We start from the raw sequence: 20,255 nt of genomic DNA on the forward strand, positions 1-20,255 counted from the left end.
CCCATCACTCGTGCCCCGTGTGTTCTTCCCATCACTCGTGCCCCGTGTGTTCTTCCCATCACTCGTGTCCCGTGTGTTCTTCCCATCACTCGTGCCCCGTGTGTTCTTCCCATCACTCGTGCCCCGTGTGTACTTCCCATCACTCGTGCCCCGTGTGTTCTTCCCATCACTCGTGCCCCGTGTGTACTTCCCATCACTCGTGTCCCGTGTGTTCTTCCCATCACTCGTGCCCCGTGTGTTCTTCCCATCACTCGTGCCCCGTGTGTACTTCCCATCACTCGTGCCCCGTGTGTTCTTCCCATCACTCGTGCCCCGTGTGTTCTTCCCATCACTCGTGTCCCGTGTGTACTTCCCATCACTCGTGCCCCGTGTGTTCTTCCCATCACTCGTGCCCCGTGTGTTCTTCCCATCACTCGTGCCCCGTGTGTTCTTCCCATCACTCGTGCCCTGTGTGTTCTTCCCATCACTCGTGCCCTGTGTGTTCTTCCCATCACTCGTGCCCCGTGTGTTCTTCCCATCACTCGTGCCCCGTGTGTACTTCCCATCACTCGTGCCCCGTGTGTTCTTCCCATCACTCGTGTCCCGTGTGTACTTCCCATCACTCGTGCCCCGTGTGTTCTTCCCATCACTCGTGCCCCGTGTGTACTTCCCATCACTCGTGCCCCGTGTGTTCTTCCCATCACTCGTGTCCCGTGTGTACTTCCCATCACTCGTGCCCTGTGTGTTCTTCCCATCACTCGTGTCCCGTGTGTTCTTCCCATCACTCGTGCCCCGTGTGTTCTTCCCATCACTCGTGCCCCGTGTGTTCTTCCCATCACTCGTGCCCCGTGTGTTCTTCCCATCACTCGTGCCCCGTGTGTTCTTCCCATCACTCGTGCCCCGTGTGTTCTTCCCATCACTCGTGCCCCGTGTGTTCTTCCCATCACTCGTGCCCCGTGTGTACTTCCCATCACTCGTGCCCCGTGTGTACTTCCCATCACTCGTGCCCCGTGTGTTCTTCCCATCACTCGTGCCCCGTGTGTTCTTCCCATCACTCGTGTCCCGTGTGTACTTCCCATCACTCGTGCCCCGTGTGTTCTTCCCATCACTCGTGCCCCGTGTGTTCTTCCCATCACTCGTGCCCCGTGTGTTCTTCCCATCACTCGTGCCCCGTGTGTTCTTCCCATCACTCGTGCCCTGTGTGTTCTTCCCATCACTCGTGCCCCGTGTGTTCTTCCCATCACTCGTGCCCCGTGTGTACTTCCCATCACTCGTGCCCCGTGTGTACTTCCCATCACTCGTGCCCCGTGTGTTCTTCCCATCACTCGTGCCCCGTGTGTACTTCCCATCACTCGTGCCCCGTGTGTTCTTCCCATCACTTGTGCCCCGTGTGTACTTCCCATCACTCGTGCCCCGTGTGTTCTTCCCATCACTCGTGCCCCGTGTGTTCTTCCCATCACTCCTGCCCCGTGTGTACTTCCCATCACTCCTGCCCCGTGTGTTCTTCCCATCACTCGTGCCCCGTGTGTTCTTCCCATCACTCGTGCCCCGTGTGTTCTTCCCATCACTCGTGCCCCGTGTGTTCTTCCCATCACTCGTGCCCCGTGTGTTCTTCCCATCACTCGTGCCCCGTGTGTACTTCCCATCACTCGTGCCCCGTGTGTACTTCCCATCACTCGTGCCCCGTGTGTACTTCCCATCACTCGTGCCCCGTGTGCACAGCACACACCACTCGTGCCCCGTGTGCACAGTACACATCACTGGTGCCCTGTGCTTGGCCAACTTGGCTCATCTCATAACCAAGCTGCTTGGCTGCTGCGTTAGGTGAAAGTGCGAAGTGTCTCTGCTGTGTCGGTGTGGCCTCCCAGGAATGGCTCCTTGGTCTTCTCCCTTAGTGCTTTCAAGAGCCCACCATTCCTCCGTGCTGTATCAAGGCCCAGGGCCTTTATTTATTTTATTTGCTTACTTAATTTCTTTTTTGGTATTGGAAATTGACTTTCATGCGTGTTAGGCAAGCGCTCTGGCACTGAGCTCTACCCTCAGGCCTCGTTTTTGGTTTTTGAGACAGGATCTCATCATATAGTCCAACCTGGCCTTGCGCTCTCAGTGCTGGGGGGTTAGTATTGAGCTCTCAGTGCTGGGGGGTTAGTATTGTGCTCTCAGTGCTGGGGGGTTAGTATTGCGCTCTCGGTGCTGGGGGGTTAGTATTGCGCTCTCGGTGCTGGGGGGTTAGTATTGTGCTCTCAGTGCTGGGGGGTTAGTATTGCGCTCTCGGTGCTGGGGGGTTAGTATTGAGCTCTCGGTGCTGGGGGGTTAGTATTGCGCTCTCAGTGCTGGGGGGTTAGTATTGTGCTCTCAGTGCTGGGGGGTTAGTATTGTGCTCTCAGTGCTGGGGGGTTAGTATTGTGCTCTCAGTGCTGGGGGGTTAGTATTGCGCTCTCAGTGCTGGGGAGTTAGTATTGTGCTCTCAGTGCTGGGGGGTTAGTATTGCGCTCTCGGTGCTGGGGGGTTAGTATTGAGCTCTCAGTGCTGGGGGGTTAGTATTGCGCTCTCAGTGCTGGGGGGTTAGTATTGTGCTCTCAGTGCTGGGGGGTTAGTATTGTGCTCTGAGTGCTGGGGGGTTAGTATTGTGCTCTCAGTGCTGGGGGGTTAGTATTGCGCTCTCGGTGCTGGGGGGTTAGTATTGAGCTCTCAGTGCTGGGGGGTTAGTATTGTGCTCTCAGTGCTGGGGGGTTAGTATTGTGCTCTCAGTGCTGGGGGGTTAGTATTGCGCTCTCAGTGCTGGGGGGTTAGTATTGCGCTCTCAGTGCTGGGGGGTTAGTATTGTGCTCTTAGTGCTGGGGGGTTAGTATTGCGCTCTCGGTGCTGGGGGGTTAGTATTGCGCTCTCAGTGCTGGGGGGTTAGTATTGCGCTCTCAGTGCTGGGGGGTTAGTATTGTGCTCTCAGTGCTGGGGGGTTAGTATTGCGCTCTCGGTGCTGGGGGGTTAGTATTGAGCTCTCAGTGCTGGGGGGTTAGTATTGTGCTCTCAGTGCTGGGGGGTTAGTATTGCGCTCTCAGTGCTGGGGGGTTAGTATTGTGCTCTCAGTGCTGGGGGGTTAGTATTGCGCTCTCAGTGCTGGGGGGTTAGTATTGTGCTCTTAGTGCTGGGGGGTTAGTATTGCGCTCTCGGTGCTGGGGGGTTAGTATTGCGCTCTCAGTGCTGGGGGGTTAGTATTGCGCTCTCAGTGCTGGGGGGTTAGTATTGTGCTCTCAGTGCTGGGGGGTTAGTATTGCGCTCTCAGTGCTGGGGGTTAGTATTGCGCTCTCAGTGCTGGGGGGTTAGTATTGCGCTCTCAGTGCTGGGGGGTTAGTATTGCCACTGCACCTGCTCATCTTGTGCCGGAAGTAGAACCAGGGCTTCTTGCATTCTATCAACTGAGCCACGGTGCTAGCCCTTAAATGTTTTATTTATTTATTTATTTATTTGTCTTGGTTTTTCGGGACAAGATCTTTCTGTAGCCTTGGCTGTCCTAGACTCACTTTGTAGACCAGGCTGGCCTCAGAGTTCACATGATCCTCCTGCCTCTGCCTTCTAAGTGCTGGGATTAAAGGCGTGTGCCACCACGCCTGGCTTTTTTTTTTTTTTTTTGAGAGTGTGTGTCATTGTATAGCCCTGTTGGCCTGAAACTCAGTGTTTAGACCTGGTGGCCTCAAACTCACAGATGCCTCTGCCTTTGCCCTAGGCTCAGTGATGGAATTAAAGGAGTGTGACACCATGCCAGGCCATATAACGTCTTCTGATTGCAGTTACACACACTTCCTCTAATTTCCCTGTAATGCTGTAGCACATTCCCCACCACACTTCCTGTGTCCAGTTAGTACTGCCTACATATGCATGGGTGTGAGGGGCCATTCACTGGGGCATGGACAACCTAATAGTGTCCATGTCACTATAGCATAATGACCCTTTCCCCCTTAGCAGCCTCCTTACGCTGTGAATAGGGGCCTCACAAGCCTTTTTCATATTTTGTTTTTGAGGTAAGTTCTGGCTGTATAGCCCAGGTTAGCCACACACTTGTGACTGACTGTCCTGCCTCAGCCTTCTAAGCACTGGTATTACAGGGGAGCACCCTACACACACAGGGTTTCTTTGTGTAACAACCCTGGATGTCCTCAACTCACTTTGTAGAGCGGGCTGGCCGCCTCGAACTCACAGAGATGCACCTGCTTCTGCCTTCCAAGCACCTGCCACCACTGCTGCCCAGCTCATATTCTTAAATACTTGGTCCCCAGTTGGTAGAACAGTTTGGCAAGGATTAGGAGGTATGGCTTTGTTGGAAGAGGTGGGTCACTGGGTGTAATGAGCATAGTTAAAAAAAATGCCGTTTAGACATGTCAAATTAGCTTAGGATCCCCACTACACCCAAGGGCTGTACCTGATAACCAGAACTCAGTGACATCACTCATTCAGGCTAACCACACATCGTCCTAGAACCCCATGACACCCACTGCACAGTATATAAACCGAGACTAAGAGCAATGCTCTACTCTGCACATTTGGAGCAACGCCACCTTGATCTGTCCTGTGGCTGGGAGTCTCCTCCAGCATCCTAACCCTCGAATCAGAGACTTCAGTTAGAGACCGGACCTGAGCTGAGTGTCTAAGATAAGTCACACAGTGAGCAATCTCGGGGAGACAGGCCTAGGATGACCCTTAGCACAATAAGGCTCAACTTTATTATACTAACTACACATACTCACCTTCTTGCTTGAAACATGAGGGGTAGGCTGTGAGGTTTCAAAAGCCCTTAGCATTCTCAGTTAGTTCTCAGTCTCTGCTCTTGTCTGTAGACCGGATGTAAACTCTCAGCCCACAGATGTACTACTACAGCGCTCTGGCTGCCTGCCTGCTGCCATGCTCCCTGCCATGGTGGTCATGGACTCACCTTCTGGAGCCATGAACCCCAGATTAAATGCTTTGTTTTATAAGTTGCCTGCTTTTCTTTCTTTCTTTCTTTCTTTCTTTCTTTCTTTCTTTCTTTCTTTCTTTCTTTTTTCTGAGACAGGATTTCTCTGTGTAACAGTTCTAGCTGCCCTGGAATTCATTCTGTAGACCAGGCTGGCCTCAAATTCACAGAGGCCTGCCTGCCTCTGCCTCCCAAGTGCTGGGATTAAAGACCACCTCCCGGCCTGTGAATTGTCTTTCTCGTGCTGTTACATGCCTTTAATTCCAGCACTCCAGAGGCAGAGGTAGGAAGATCCAGCTTGATCTACATGAATGAATTACAGGATAGCCAGAGGCAAGTAGCGAGACCCTGTTTCAGAGGGAAAAAAAGAAAAGTAGCCGAAGCAGTCTTTACCCACACTCTCCCCCACCTCTGATTAAACTATGGTTGCTTGCCAAGGGATGAGTGTGTATGTGTTAGGGTATTTACTGCACACGACCCCGCCTCCCAGAACTCTTTCACTGCCTGTAGTCCCTCAGGGAGGGGTGAAGCCTCAAAAGCCCCCTCCTCTATGCATAATGAAATGTGGCAGGCTGAATCCTGTGCAGGGGTTAAACAGGTAGCTATGGCTATATCCTGTCAGGAAGATTTCTTTTCTGAGCACTCCAAGTCCTCTGGGTCTTGTAATCTTAATTTTATTTGCTATTTATTTATTTATTTTCGTTTTTCAAGGCAGGCTTTCTCTGTGTTTCCTGCGTGTCCTGGAACTTGTTCTGTAGATCAGATTAAAGGCATGTACTACTATACCTGTCTTGCTTTTGCTTTCTTGAGGCAGTCTCTATGTAGATTTGGCTGTTCTAGAATTCCCTATATAGGCCTCAAACCCACAAAGATCTACCTGTCTCTGCCTCCTGAGTGCTGGCTGGGATTAGAAACATAAGCCTGGCTTCTTAGCATCTTTCTGTTCCTGATTCCAAATGTCTCTTGAGCTTGGAGGTATTGATATAGCTATCCTATTCAGGTGTGGTCTGAGCACCCTACACTCATTCTCCATCCTGACCAGCTGTGCATCTCCGCATGCATGCTGCCCACTGCAGAGACCAGCTTTTCTGATGGAGGCTGAGAGCAGCGCTAACCCAAAGTTAAAGATGTAAGCAGTTAGAATCTAGTTTGACAGTTAAACAACAGTACTAAGTTCAGCTGGGCATGGTGGAGCACACCTTTACTCCCAGCCCTCAGGAAACAGAAGATGGGATATCTGAGTTCATGACGAGCCTGGTCTACAAGTCAAGTGCCAGGACTATATAGAAAGACCCTATTTAAAAACAAAACAAAACCCCAAAACAACAACAAAAACCTGTAGTAAGTTCTCCCCCAAATCCTGGAGCCTGTGGCCTTTGCAGAGCTGGGCACAAGTTTCTTCCTGTAGAGTGGGCCTCCTGTGGTTAGTTACCCCAACAGTCTGAGGAGGGAACCTCTGATGCTTCCGTCTGACTTCCTGAGTAGCAAGGAGAATGCTGGCCTTGCAGAGTGAGCTCGGACGTGCCCAGTCCATTCTTTGGAAGAATCTCAGAAGAATTGCTGCTTGTTCCTTTTTTAGTGTTTCTTAGAATCACCACGAAGTTGTTGGCTCTGGGCTTTTTTGGGGGAAGTTTTTGAAGACTAATTCAGGCTCTTTATTCCCTTAAGTCTCCAGAGACTTACCACTTTCAGTCATTTAGGTTTTTTAAATTTTGCCCCATTCCCCTCAAGGTTTTCAATTTCTTCTGTAGTGTTCTATTAGCCTTTTAGAATAATAGTTCAGGGGACTGGAGAGAAGGCTAATGACACTTGTTCTTGTGGAGCTCCCACATGGCAGCTCACAATCCTCTGTAACTCCAGTTCCAGGGGATCTGACACTCTCATCTGGCCTCAGAGGGCACTGCATAGCATACATATGGTGCACTGTATACATGCAAACACTCATACACATACGATAAAGATAAGCAAATCTTAAGCTGGCTGTAATGGTGCACATCTTTTTTTCCCTCTCTGAGTTCAGGCTGGCCTTAAACTCCAAATCCGCCTGCCTCTGCCTCCTGAGCCCTGGGATTAAAGGCGGGCGCCACTACCCAGCTCTGCTCTGTGAGTTCAAAATGAGCCTGGTCTACAGAGAAACTTCCAGGCTAACTAGGGCTATAGAGTGAGATACTGACTCAAAAGGAAAAGAAAAAAAGAAAGAAAGAAAGTGTGTGTGTGTGTGTGTGTGTGTGTGTGTGTGTGTGTGTGTGTGTGATGTGTAGGAATGTGCACAGGGAGGTGAGAGGGCAACACTGGAGTGAACGCTCTCCATCTTTACATGGTTCTAGGGATCAAGCCTAGCACAGCAAGCACCTTCACCTGCTCAGCCGTCTCAACAGCCCCTCTTCCTTTTTATTCCTTTTGGGTAGTTGTCATGTTCCTACATTTATTCCATTTATTCCTTGGGAAGTCTTGGTTCTTTCCTCTCCCCTGCCCCGCCCGACATTTTTTTAAAAAAGAGGTTGGCCTGAAATTCGTTGATATCTAAAAATGGTCTTGAACTCCTGTGTCTCCTGTCTCTTACTCCCTAGTGCTGGGATTACAGCTGTGCACCCCCATGCCTGGGTTACGTGGTGCTGGGGAGGGGACCCGGGGGCATTGTGCCCTTGAGCTTTGAGTAGACTGCAGGCACACAGTGGCTGATGGCCACATACATTGACTGGCATTTTCCCAACCCCTCTGTCTTAACTTCTGACTTAGCTTTCTGCTGAAGTTAGGGAACATACTTCCCTTCCCCGAGTCTGTGAGGTTCTCTGCCATGGCTGAGCGTGCAGTCTCTTTTGGAGGATGTTCTTTGTGCACTGGAGGATTGGGAAGATGGCTGAGTGGGCAAGCAAGAGTTAGAGTGTGAGAGACCCTGAGTTCTGGCCCATCGTGAAGGAAAAGTAGACAAACAAACCCCCAGAGAGTGGGGCTTGCTGCTGCTGGGTGGATTTGGGTCCAAGTTCCTACCTTGTTGCTTTTTGGTAGTATTCACTCTAAATATTTTTCATTTCCTTACTCATCTCTCATTCGCTTCCCCCCCCCCTCTGGTACAGGGTCTCACTACATCACCCTGGCTGGCCTGGAACCTGACTGTGTTGACCACTGGCCTTGAACTCACAGAGGTCCACCTGCCTATGCTTCCTGAGCATAAAAGATGTGTGCCAACCTGCACAACCTCATTTGTTCCCTTAAAAAAAATAAATAAAGTGTGCGGTAGTGGCACACATGTGTGATCCCAGCAATCAGGAGGTAGAGGCAGGTGGATCTCTGTGAGTTCGAGGCCAGCCTGTCCAGTATAGCCAAGGCAACACAGAGAAACCCTGTCTCAAAAAACAAAAAAGAAAAAAGAAAAGAAAAAGAAAAAGAAAAAACAAGAAAAGGCTGGGTAGATGTAATCATTTGCTTCCCTGGGGGGGGTGGAGGGGCGGGACAAAGACAGGAAGTCCCTGGAGGAAGCTGACTAGCTAGACCAGCTGAACTACAGGCTCTGAGTTTATGAGAGACACTGCCTCAGGAAGTAAGGTGAAGAACAATGGAGGAAGACACTGACATGAGCCTTGAGTCCATGTGCTCACACACATACACATGCTCCCAAACAGATGCACATAGTGCACAGTACCCACACTCAGGCAAAAAAGAAAAAGTAGGGTGTTGACTATCACACCTATTGAAGTACCTAATTCCGCTGCCCATCCTTTTACACATCACACAGTATTCCTTGACTCTTTCCCGCCACATCTCCAGTCACCTTCTTACATGGGCTTCTAGTTGTTTCTAATTGTCATTCTCCTGACAGAGCCTGCGGGTCACCAGGTGTGTGTGAGTGCTGTGAAGGAAGCAGGTAACTGTTGAGGAGGAAGTGGGGTTAGGATTGTGTTGCCTCACCTGACAGGAAAGGCAATGCTGAAGTCCTCACAGGGCTTCTTGTGGTGGTTCTGGAGGTTGACATCCCCCCACAACACCATTGCCTTTGTGGCAGCACCCTGCATGTGTCAGACACCCAGCTTCCCTGTCTGCTCCTCCTGGTAGCCTCAGGGCATGTCCAAGTGTGAGGGCCTCTTTTGCAGATGGAGAGAGTGGGACAGTGATGTCCTTGTGCTGGCCACAATGGTCACACATGGTGTGGCTGTGGCTGAACTGTCAGGCTGCAGACTCTGCCTGTGGTGGCAGCCCTCATTCTTAGTTGGTGCCAGGAGGAAGCTGCAGTGGTTCAGGGTTCACTGGTTCCTTTTCATCCTGGTTTCCAGTTGTGCTGGGGACAAGCAGATGGCGCTTAGAAGCTAAGGGCAGGATTGTAGCAGCTTAGGTCAGTGCTTCACCAGTCAGGGTTGATTAGATCTTTAAACAACCATAAAACCAAATGGGGACAGGAAGAGCCCCATGGAAGCACAGCAAGATTCCCTCGTCCGCAGTCAGCCCAGCTTCTGTGGGATGTGTGTGCTCTGCATAGGCCATGTATTAACAGGTGTGGTTGGGTTTTTTGTTTTGTTTTGTTTTGAATGGTTTTATGTAACCCAGGCTGGCCTTAAATTCACTATGTAGCCAAGGATGACTCTACTCTTCCTGCCTCAATCTCCTGAGTGCTGGGATGAAAAGTATGTGCTGCCATATCTATTTTATGCCGTCCTGGAGATGAACTCAGGCAAGCACACTGCCCACTGAGTGGCAGCCACTACTAGGCCATGGTACTAAACACAACTGACAATCTTCCTGTGCTTGTGGAGCTGACAGGTGACTTCAGATCCAGGGACACTATGTGGGTCATGGGCAGTCAGAGCAGGGGTCTGAAAAAAGGATGAGCCTGTGAGGTTGGTGGGAATGTTCTTGTAGACTAGAGGCTCCGGCTTTCCTTCATCCCTAGGGAACAGTTGGGCCCGTGGAGCCGGAAGCCACATGTAGCCAGCCATCTAACACACAGCAGCTGCCATAGGGGTGGCAGGCGCTCTCTCGATCCCCACCTCACCCTGGTTATACACAGCATAGCACCTGGCCCAGGACCGGAAAGAGTCCTCTGCCAAGGTCACTTAACTGACACACGGCAGGGCAGGACGTGGACAGAACCCCTGTGTTAGCAATTCTGAGACATCAAAGGCCCTCGAAGGGTGGGGTTGAGATCCATGGTTCCACAGTTCAACCTGCTTCCCTGTCGTCCATATAGCTGGATGGTGGCAGGTTAAATATTTGCCTGTTATAAAGTTACAAATGAACTGCAAACACCTGGAATTCACATCACCTTGGAGACTAAAACATAGCTTTTTGTTTTGTTATGTTTTGCTTTGAGACAAAGTCTCATAGAGCCCAGGTTTGTTTTTAGCAGTAATCTTGCCTCCTGCGTGCAAGAAATTTCATACATGTACAGCCACTCTGAGTTTTCTCTCTAAGCCAGGGTCTCATGGAGCCCAGACTGGCTTCGAGCATACTGTGTAGCTGAGGATGCCCCTGAATTCCAGATTCACCTACCACCAGGGAGTACTGGGATCACATGCTGCTACCACACCCAGGGAAGCAGATACTGTGCCCGCCATCAAGCCAGATGTTTCTGCAGAAAGATACAAGCAGGCGAAAGCCCCTGAGTGGGGCTGAGGCTTAGTAGTGAGAATGTTTAGCTGGCATGCACAAATCCCTGGACTCCATCTGTAAGCCAGATGTAGTGCAACACACCTGGGACCCCAGCACCTGTACAGGCAGGAGGATCAGGAGTTCAGGGTCATACTCAGCTACAGAGAGGCTTTAGAGCCATCCTGGGCTACACGAGATTCTACCTCAAATAAAGAAAACAAATCTCAAACAAAACGTTTCCTAAATATGGAGTGGGCTTCTGCTCTATGCTCCACACTCTGGAAGACACCTGGCCCAGATGCCAAAGCTGATTTAGCCCATTCCCTGCTGGGCGGACACTCGGGTCATTAGTGTCTCTCTCTTGGACAGGGGTTGGTATCTGTCCTGTTAACTCATGTAGGCAGTGACTGGTCCCTGGCTGTGGGATGGGTGCAGGGCCCCTCAGAGAGTGACACCCATGTCCTACCTTCCCTGGAGGTGCTCGTGTTCCGGCTGGAGCGGATCACTTGATAAGTAGATGAACCAGAAAGTGCAGACTGGTGAGGATGCCTCTGTGAGGAAAAAACAGGTGGTTCAGGGTGGGTGTTGGCTTACCAGGGAGCAGCTAGGCCTCTCTGAGGAAGGGACATCTCAGCTGAGCCCTCAGTGTACAGAGGAACCGGACTTATCTTAAGAAAGGTCACCGTGTGAGGGTGAACAAAGGCCCCGAGGCAGGAGGAACATGCCGGGCTTCTCTGTGGGTCCTTCACTGTCAATCCAGCTAGAGGGAGAAACTGAAGGAGTGGGGTGATTGTTGAGTGAACACAGGGCCTCTGAGGCCCTTGGGGAACATTGGGAGCCCCTGAAGGTTATGAGCAGAGGAGTGGTTCCAGGTTACACCTTGTCTAGGATGGGTGCTGTCACCTGTGTGGGTGTGGTGTGGGTGTGCATGCCAGAAATCACTGTTGGGTATCTCTTGCTGTAGTAATGTTTTCCACCATATTTCTTAAGACTGGGGTCTTTTACTGAGCCTGGTGTTTATCAATTCTGTCCGGGCTGGCTGCCCCAGAACCCCATGAGCCCCAGGGATCTTTCTCTCCACCCGCCCCCCCTGAAGTGTTGAGATTGCAGGTGTGCGCCACTTCTTGGCTTTGTGTGGGTGCTGGGATCCATACTGGGGTTCTTCATCAAGGTTGTGTGTGTGGACACTTTACTGACCAAACCGACTCCCTAGCCCCAGGAATGCTGTATTTTGGGATACTACCTCTGGGGCAGGTGTTATTGTGCCTACTTAACCAATGAGGAAGCTGAGGCAGCAAGAGGTGGCCTGACTCACCAGATTGTCCAGGAAGATTCTAGAAGTAATCCAAGATCTGGATTACATCTGGGTCTTGAAGAGTCCCAGCGCCACAGCCACCACCACATAAGTCACTGTGGCTATTTCCTGCTCTTGTTCCCCGCCCAAGGTGGCCCTCAGATGTGATCACAGGCAGGTGACACTAGGCCTGAGTGCCAAGGGCGGGACGGATCTGGGTCCTGCTGGATTCCTGGCTAGGGAGGGACTGCTGGGTGGAAGCTGGGAGGTAAGCAGGACCAGGCCTAAGCTCACAAGGCCAAGCAGGTGCCAGGGTGCCACTATCTCCACCTGAGCTTCTGTCTCCTCGTCAGTCCTACATCCCACCCTGATGTAGTACCTGTTGTGTGCCCAGTTCTGGGTGGCTGGTTGCGGGAGACTGCAGGGAGAGCGCCAAGTCCAACATAGAATCCTGCCATGGTGTAGCTGCTGCTGGGAGGAAGCAGCAGGGACAGATGGCGAGGTAGGGAGGAAGCAGCTTAGGTGGGAATCATCAGCCAGAGCTGGGAGTGCTGCAGGACGCCAGCCCCAGGCCAGCGAAGCATGTAGAAATGGGACTGGCCTGTGACTGGGGAACATGGAGGTCTTTGTGAGCAGGGAGGGGTCATGCAGAGCTTAGTGGCCATAGCTGAAGTCTTCCAACTGAGAAAGGTGAAAGCCCTGAGAGAGATCCCCCAGGCCCTAATCATGCTGAAGGATAGAAGGTGAGCTGCTCAGGGATGACCTCTAGTGTAGCAGCTTCAGGCTCTGAGGTCTTGGGAATAAAGGTGATGCGGAAGGGTCTCCACCCAGGACCTTTACCTACATCCTGCCAGAAGACAGGTCACGTAAGTGATGGTTCCTGGCTGACTCATCCTTTTCTGCTTGTGTTTGGTCCCCTCCCCTGCAGGCTGGTTCACATGGCTGTTCCCCCTCCCCCCTTCACTCTCATGGTGAAGCTCGGTTCTCTGCACAGAAAAAAAGTAAACAAACCTGGCTTCTGAATCATCCATTGTGCTACTTGTTCTGTGTCCCCTCCCAGGAGCCTTTTTCATCTTCCATGGAGCCCAAATGCTTAGAACCCTACAGGTTCCGAGAGGGAGAAGCACAGTGGTCCCTGTCCCTAGTCCTGTGGCCAAGGCATGCCCTTCTATCCCATAAGCAGCGGAGCCACTGCCCAGAGAGACATCTGACCCAAGAGCTCATGTGCCTTCTGTCTGCTTGACATGCATTGCCTTCTAGCTGCTCTTTGTAAGGCTCTGCTCAGGTTGCTGTTGACCAGACTTGTGCAGGAGCGCTGATCTGTTACAGGACCAACTTCCTGTCTTTCCTGAGGCTGAGCTGGCAGGAGTTGGGGAGGGATGTGTAATCAGGAAGGAAGGAGAGGCTCAAGATAAAACCTCTGACGATTTCTAGGTGAGCAGTTCCCCAGGGAGGTGTTTCCTGGCAGAAGGAACAACCCCTGTGAAGCCAAGGGTTCAGAGGGCCGCTGGGGGACCTAGATATTCTGGAGAATAGACCGGATTGGTCCAGTTGTGAGTGGGTACAGGACTTTTGTAGGGGAGCTTTCTGGAGGTCTGTGTTTAGATGTGTGTGTGTGTGTGTGTGTGTGTGTGTGTGTGTGTGTGTGTGTGTGTTGGTCTAAGCATACATAAAATCTTGTGGTCCGTCAGCACCACATAAACCAGGCATGGTGCACACCTGTAATCCTAGCACTTGAGAGGTAGAAACAGGAAGATGAAGAATTCAAGACCATCCTTTGCGGCATAGAGTTTGAGGACAGCCTGAGCTACATGAGTCACTGTGCTGAAAGAGAGAAAAAGAAAGGAAGGAAACAGAAGGGAGCAGCTCTGTCTGGGAATGAGAAATAATGTAACACTTTACACACTTAACTGACCATCTGCCATGTGCTGTCCTTGTGCCTGGCCTGGAGACACAGAAGAGTGGACCCCGTCCTGAGGAACTGATCCTGTGCTTCTGTATGGAGTTGTTGTATAGGGAGTTCTCTTTGAGCCAGAGTCCTCCCCATCCCCCATGTATTTGTTGCCAACAGTTGGCAGAGTTTTACTAGCCAGGAAAGCCAGACCTGAGGGTGAGGGTCACATAGCACAGAACTGGCTAAGAGGGAAACTGGGATGTCATAGCAACAGCAAAGAAAGGTCCTCATGCCTGTGGGAGGTCGGTGGGGTGGGGTGGGGGGGGGCGGAGCCATAGTGAAGCTGGAGGTCATTTCCATTCCAGTTCAGAGAGCTGCGTAGGAGGCTGCAGTGGCTGACTCGCTCCTCTGCCCAGGACACACATAAAAATTATGCTTATGTAGACAGACAGATCTCTCTGAGTTTGAGGCCAGCCTGGTCTACAAATCAAGTCCAGGACAGCCAAGGCTACACAGAGAAACCCTGTCTCGAAAAAAAAAATATTATGTTTATGTGTATGAGTGTTTTGACTGCATGTGTGTCTGTTCATATACAACCTATGTGCCTGTTTGAAGTCAGAACCCAGGTAGTTGATCCCCTGAGTTAGAGACAGCTATGAGCCACCATGACAGGTGCCAGGAACTGAACTTGGGTCCTCAGGAAGAGCAGTCAGTGACTAACCACACTGAGCCTCCAACGCCAGACACTTTTTTGTTTGTTTGTTTGTGTGTTTGTGTGTTTTTCAGATAGGGTCTCTCTGAAGCTTTCTGGAACTTACTTTGTAGACCAGGCAGGCTGGCCTCAAACTCAGAGATTTGCTGCCTCTGTCTCCTACCACCATGCCCAGCTTCAGACACCTTTTAAAAAGGGGGGACCTAAAGCACATTTATGTATTAATTTATCATTTATTGAGGGGTGGGGGGGGGGAATGTAGCTTGGCACGGCATGAAAATGGAGACTGGAGAACAACTTTGTACCAGGTGAAACCCAGGAATGGAACTCAGCTCTTCAGATTAGGCAGCAAATGCCTTTACCCCTGAGAGATTTAAGCGGGTGTCTTAGGCGCTGTGCACTCAGTCCCCGAGCTCGAGGAAGCAGCACTACATCAGGTCTGGGCTGGGCGGGACTGGTTGCCTCCTGTTCAGCTTCTCCCTCCTTGGTCTCCTTTGCTGCCCTCTATGTTGGTCACCAAGGCTCCAGCCTTTTCTTGTGAGAACTGGAGCTTGTCCTGGGCATCACAGTATCATCATTTGAAACTCTCTGTGTCCCTTGTCTGGCACAAAAGCTGGTGATGTCTGGGGCATCACCATTGTCCTCAGGGTGTCCATCACCTCAGCTGCACTCACTGTAAAGTCACTGTGACACATCCTAGTGATTACTGGTCTTGGAGGTGGGGGTTGGGTGGTGGGTCAGTGACAAGAATCCCCCGCTGAGAGGCTGCATTGTAGGGTAGGAGCTGCAGTTCTGGGTCCTGTTGGCCAAAGTCTTCAGGTGGACCTCATGTGGTTCAGCCTAAGTTGCTGGCTTTGCTGATGCTTTGCAGCCTCAGGCAGGTCTCAGTCTCTGCACTTCACTCAGCTCTGTGAGATGAAGGCATCTGAGCCATCTGGCAGGATCTCATCCCTGTTGAGTGGTGAATCCATGTCAAGTGCTCTGCTTCTCACTCATCACACGGTAGTGACTGTTCCACAGCACCTATGGATGTAGTTACCTAGATTAATGAATTGATTTTGGAGACAGGGTCTTTGATAACCCCATAACTCACTGTGTAGCTAGGTATGGCCTTGAATACACAGACCCTTTGAAATCAGCACCCCGTGACAGAGTCAACAATGTTTGGGGTCATGTGGTGACCCCTCCCGATGGTCCCCAGTGCCGTGGGCTCTATTGTAGTTCATTTGTGTTTTCTTTAATATCAAAACAAATCCTCTTTACTTGGTCCACCCAGGCGGAAGTTCCTTGTGAGAAGAAAAAAGGCTCTTTTTCTTTTATGTGTCTGGCAGCCCAAGCCTCTGGATGGCTGTCAGCATTGACTGGCTCCCTCTTGCTGAGTTGTAAAGCTTTTGTTTAACTTCCTCTGTGAAAACACTTAACAGGTTACACTTTGTTTCCGTACTGTGTGTGTGCATATGTGCATCTGTGTGTGCACCTGTGCCTGTCCTAGTGCATGTGTGGAGGTGAGAGGGCCACTTGTACGTTGGCTCTTTCTTCCCACCATCTCAGTGCTGGACAATAAGCTCAGTCATCAGCCTTGCGGGCAGTCACTTTTGCCCTGTCTTTAGTTCTTTCTGCTGCAGTGCTGGGGATGGGGCCATTAGCTGCCCATGCTAGGCAGGTGCTGTGTTGTTGATGTAGTGCAGGCTGACCTAGCACCTGTGTTGTAGCCAAGGCTCACCTCCAAATGCTGATTCTTCTGCTGCTGAGTTCCCTCAGAATTGTCACGTGCGTCTCTGGAAGGCACTCAGCCTGCGGTCTTTTTGTGTTCTGTAAAGGATTGAACCTGGGGCTTCACAAACACTATACAAGGGCGTTGCCGTCCTCTATCACTTGGCAAATTATTTTTTATTATTATTATTATTATTATTAAAGATTTATTTATTATTATGTATACAGCACTCTGCTTGCAAGCGCAGGCCAGAAGAGGGCATCAGATCACATTATAGATGGTTGTGAGCCACCATATGGTTGCTGGGAATTGAACTCAGGACCTCTAGAATAGCAGTCAGTGCTCTTAACCTCTGAGCCATCTCTCCAGCCCTATTTTTTTTTAAAGAATAATTGAAATTTAAAAATAATTAATTTATCTTTATTTTATATGCATTGGTGTTTTGCCTGCATGCACGTCTATGTGAAAATGTCAGGTCTTGGAGTTATAGACAGTTGTCAGCTGCCATGTGGGTTGTGGGTGCTGGGATTTGAACCTGGGTCTTCTGGAAGAGGAGTCAGTCCCCTTAACCACTGAGCCATCTCTCCCAACCCTTGCAAATTCTTTAGATCTGAGTTGCTTTGTTTTTCCAGATGGTCTCATAGCCTTGGGCTTCCTATATAGCTGAGTCTGATCATGAACTTACAATCCTCCTGCCTCCAATGCCCTGCTAGTGACCTTCCCCGAGAGATATAGTTAAGCATACATCGTAAATACACACCCTGATAGTTCTGATAACTTAAAAAAATAAAACACTGCTGATCACTGGACAGATCAGCACTGAAGCTGATTTGTACCTCCCTAGAAAGTTTTCGTCATGTGTTTCCCTGCCTGTCCAAGGAAAACCCTCCCTCTGCCCTGATCCCTATCACAAAGGACCAGCTTAGCCTGTTCAGGGTCAAGTCCATCTATGAGCCAGCTTCTAGCCTGGGACGCATGCCAGAGATGGTGTGCATGGGGTCTCCAGGACAGCTGCACTCACTGCTTTTTTGCCTGCTGGCCTTCCTTCTCTCTTTGCTTCCTTTTTTCTTCCTTCTTTCTTTCTTTCTTCTTCTTTTTATTTATTTATTTATTTTTGCTTTTTGGGTTGGTTTGTTTGTTTGTTTTTCAAGACAGGGTCTCTCTGTGTTTGCCTTGGTTGTCCTGGACTCGCTTTGTAGACAAGGCTTACAGCCATCCACCTGCCTCTGCCTCCCGACTGCTGGGATTAAAAGTGTGTCACCATGCCCGGCCTTCTTCGTTTCTTGTTTTTTGTTTTTGTTTGTTTTTTGAGACAGGGTTTCTCTGTGTAGCCCTACTTGCTCTGTACAGCAGGCTGGCCTTGAGCTCACAGAGCTCAGCCTGCCTCTGCACCCCCAGTCCTGGCATTTACCACCACCGCCACCTAGCAGCTGTACTCATTTCTACACCAAACTAGGCAGACCACACAGAAATAACTACTGGTCAGCCAGGTGCAGTGCTGCTGTTGACCTAACTCAGGAGTCTTCTGCCTCCCCGTGTGCTGGTACAGGCATTAGCCACCATGCCCGTTTCTTCTGTGCTGAAAGTCCAGCCCAGTGCCTTGTGGTGCTCGGTAAGCACTCTGCCAACTGAGCCACACCCTCAGCCCTTGTTTTATTTTGAGACAGTATCTTGTTATGCAGTCTTGTCTGGCCTGTCTCCGCTTTCAGGGTACTGGGGTGACTGGTAGTTGTTTGTCTGTTTTAGCTCAGGTTGGCCTTGAACTTTGTCTTAGGGTTCCCACTGCTGTGAAGAGACACCAGACCAAGGCAGCTCTCATAAAGGACAGCATGTCACTGGGGCTGGCTGACAGCTCAGAGGTGTAGTCCATTGTAGGTATGGCGGGAAGCATGGCAGCGTGCAGGCAGACATGGTGCTGGAGGAGCCTAGAGTTCTACATCATTTTCTTTGTTTTGTTTTAAGACAGAGTCTCTCTGTGTAGCCTTGGTTGTCCTGGACTCACTTTGTAGACCAGGCTGGCCTCAAACTCACAGCGATCTACCTGCCTCCCAGAGAACTGGGATTACAGGTGGATACCACTGCGCCCACCTGAGTTCCACATCTTGATCCACAGGCAGCCAGGAGCAGGCTCGTCCACACTGGGTGGAGCTTGAGCACTAGGAGACCTCAAAGTCCACCCCTACAGTGACACCCCTACACCCCTACAAGGCCACACCTCCCAATAGTGCCACTTCCCATAGGCCAAGCATTGAAACACATGGGTTTGTGGGTGCCAAACCTATTCAAACCAGCACAAACTTGATCCCCATCTCCCAGTCTTTCCTGTGCCTCTGTTTACCATGGCATGATTGTCTGAATACAGTAGGAGGAAGGCCTAGTGGGAGAGCTAGAGCTCCAGAACACTGTGCAGGAAGCCCTGTGTCTTCCACCTTAGTAGGTTCCCTCAGAACCTCCATAACCTGAGGGCTCCCCGGGATCCAGCTGGGGTTGGTGCGATTGCTAAAGCTTGCACGAGACAGTTGCTCACTGCCTGTGGTCACACTTCCTGCCTCACTAGCAAGACGGTGAGTCACTTGAACTGCTTTTTCTTCTCCCAGGGACTTCCTTCCACGTGGATCAGGAATTGTCACCCGGAGGCCTCTCATTCTGCAACTCATCTTTTCCAAAACAGGTATGAGAAATAGTAATTTCAAAAACAAAAGCCAAGAAAAGTTAAAAATAAAATTTAAATAAGTGAATAAAGTAAGGAATGCTAAGGCAGGCTAGTTCGCAGACAGCTTGCTCGAATGTGGGAAGCCCTGGTTCCACCTCCCCCAACCTTTGTATGAACCTGGTATGGTGGTTGGTACACACCTGTAATCCCAGCACCAGGGAGGTAGAGGCAGAAAGATCGGGAGCTCAAAGTCATCCTGTGCTACATAGAGTTCAGGATGACCATCTCCAAGCAACAACAACCAGCATGTACAATGTGGAGGCCATATCCCGGTGTAGACACGGATGTGGTTCGAGGAGGAGACTTGGAAACTGCCCCTACAGTGACACACTTAATGCAGCAAGGTGTCCCTAAGGAGGAGTCAGAGCTGGGTTGTGTGGGTTTGGATCACAGGTCCCACGTGTACAGGGAAGCTAGTAAACAGCCCCACGGACACCTTCTGCAGCCCCGAGTCCCAAGGAGGGCCAAGCTACCAGGTGCCCAGAGTCACTTTTGAACCTTTTTTTTCCACTTTATTTATTTTGAAGAATAAAAATGACTAAAATTTTGTTAATAATTAATTAACCAAAACATTTATATTATTAAAATACTCAAAATTTCAAGCCATAACTATTATTAAATGTAATAATGTAAAAATCTGGCTCTATATTTTGTATATACATACATTGAAATTATAAATAATTATTAGAAGAGAATTTTATATGAGGGTTTTTTGTTTTTGCTTTTGTTTTTGTTTTTATTTCAGGACAGGGTTTCTCTGTGTAGCACCAAAGTCTTGCATGTCAACCAACCTTGTATTTCCTGTAGGGTCATAGAGCAGAACCACTGTGCCTGGTATTTGAGGTCCAGGCCATATTCTCTGTTTTCTGTTTGTCATTTGTTTACTTATTTTATGTATATGTGTGCTTTCTTTTTTTTTTTTTTTTTTTTTTTTTTTGAGACAGGGTTTCTCTGTGTAGCCTTGGCTGGCCTGGAACTTGCTCTGTAGACCAGGCTGGCCTTGAACTCACAGAGATCCACATGCCTCTGCCTCCTGAGTGCTGGGATTGAGGACATGTGCTGCCACCGCCACCCTACCCCCTCCCTTTTACCCCCACCCCCAACCCCCAACCCCCCGCTTATTTTGCACTATTTCATGAGATACCATCCTGCATTGTTGCTGCTTCTGGTCCCTGGCCACCCTGGGGAAGCCTACCTGGGTTCTGGACTGGCTTCCCTTTGTGGGCACCATGCCTGCAGGGTGGAGATAATGGAAACACCAGTCAGCCCTGAGCCAGCCCTTAGTGAGCAGGGCCCTCTGTGGACCTGCAGCCCTTAGTGAGCAGGGCCCTCTGTGGACCTGCAGCACTTAGTGAGCAGGGCCCTCTGTGGAACTGCAGCCCTTAGTGAGCAGTGCCCTCTGTGGACCTGCAGCCCTT

General features: G+C 50.4%; 1 protein-coding gene across 9 annotated transcripts in view; it reads left to right on the forward strand.

The window, feature by feature from the left end:
* Positions 1-20,255, forward strand: part of DNM2 (dynamin 2) — an 88,993-nt gene that overhangs the window by 19,095 nt on the left and 49,643 nt on the right. For all 9 annotated transcript variants that reach the window (XM_084784158.1, XM_084784159.1, XM_084784160.1 and 6 more), the window contains exon 2: positions 18,722-18,795. In XM_084784158.1, the coding sequence (XP_084640284.1) occupies positions 18,722-18,795 (74 nt within the window). The remainder of the gene's footprint in view (positions 1-18,721; positions 18,796-20,255) is intronic.

Source organism: Acomys minous (assembly GCF_964271855.1).
Source record: "Acomys minous genome assembly, chromosome: 5".
Classification (NCBI taxonomy): domain Eukaryota; kingdom Metazoa; phylum Chordata; class Mammalia; order Rodentia; family Muridae; genus Acomys; species Acomys minous.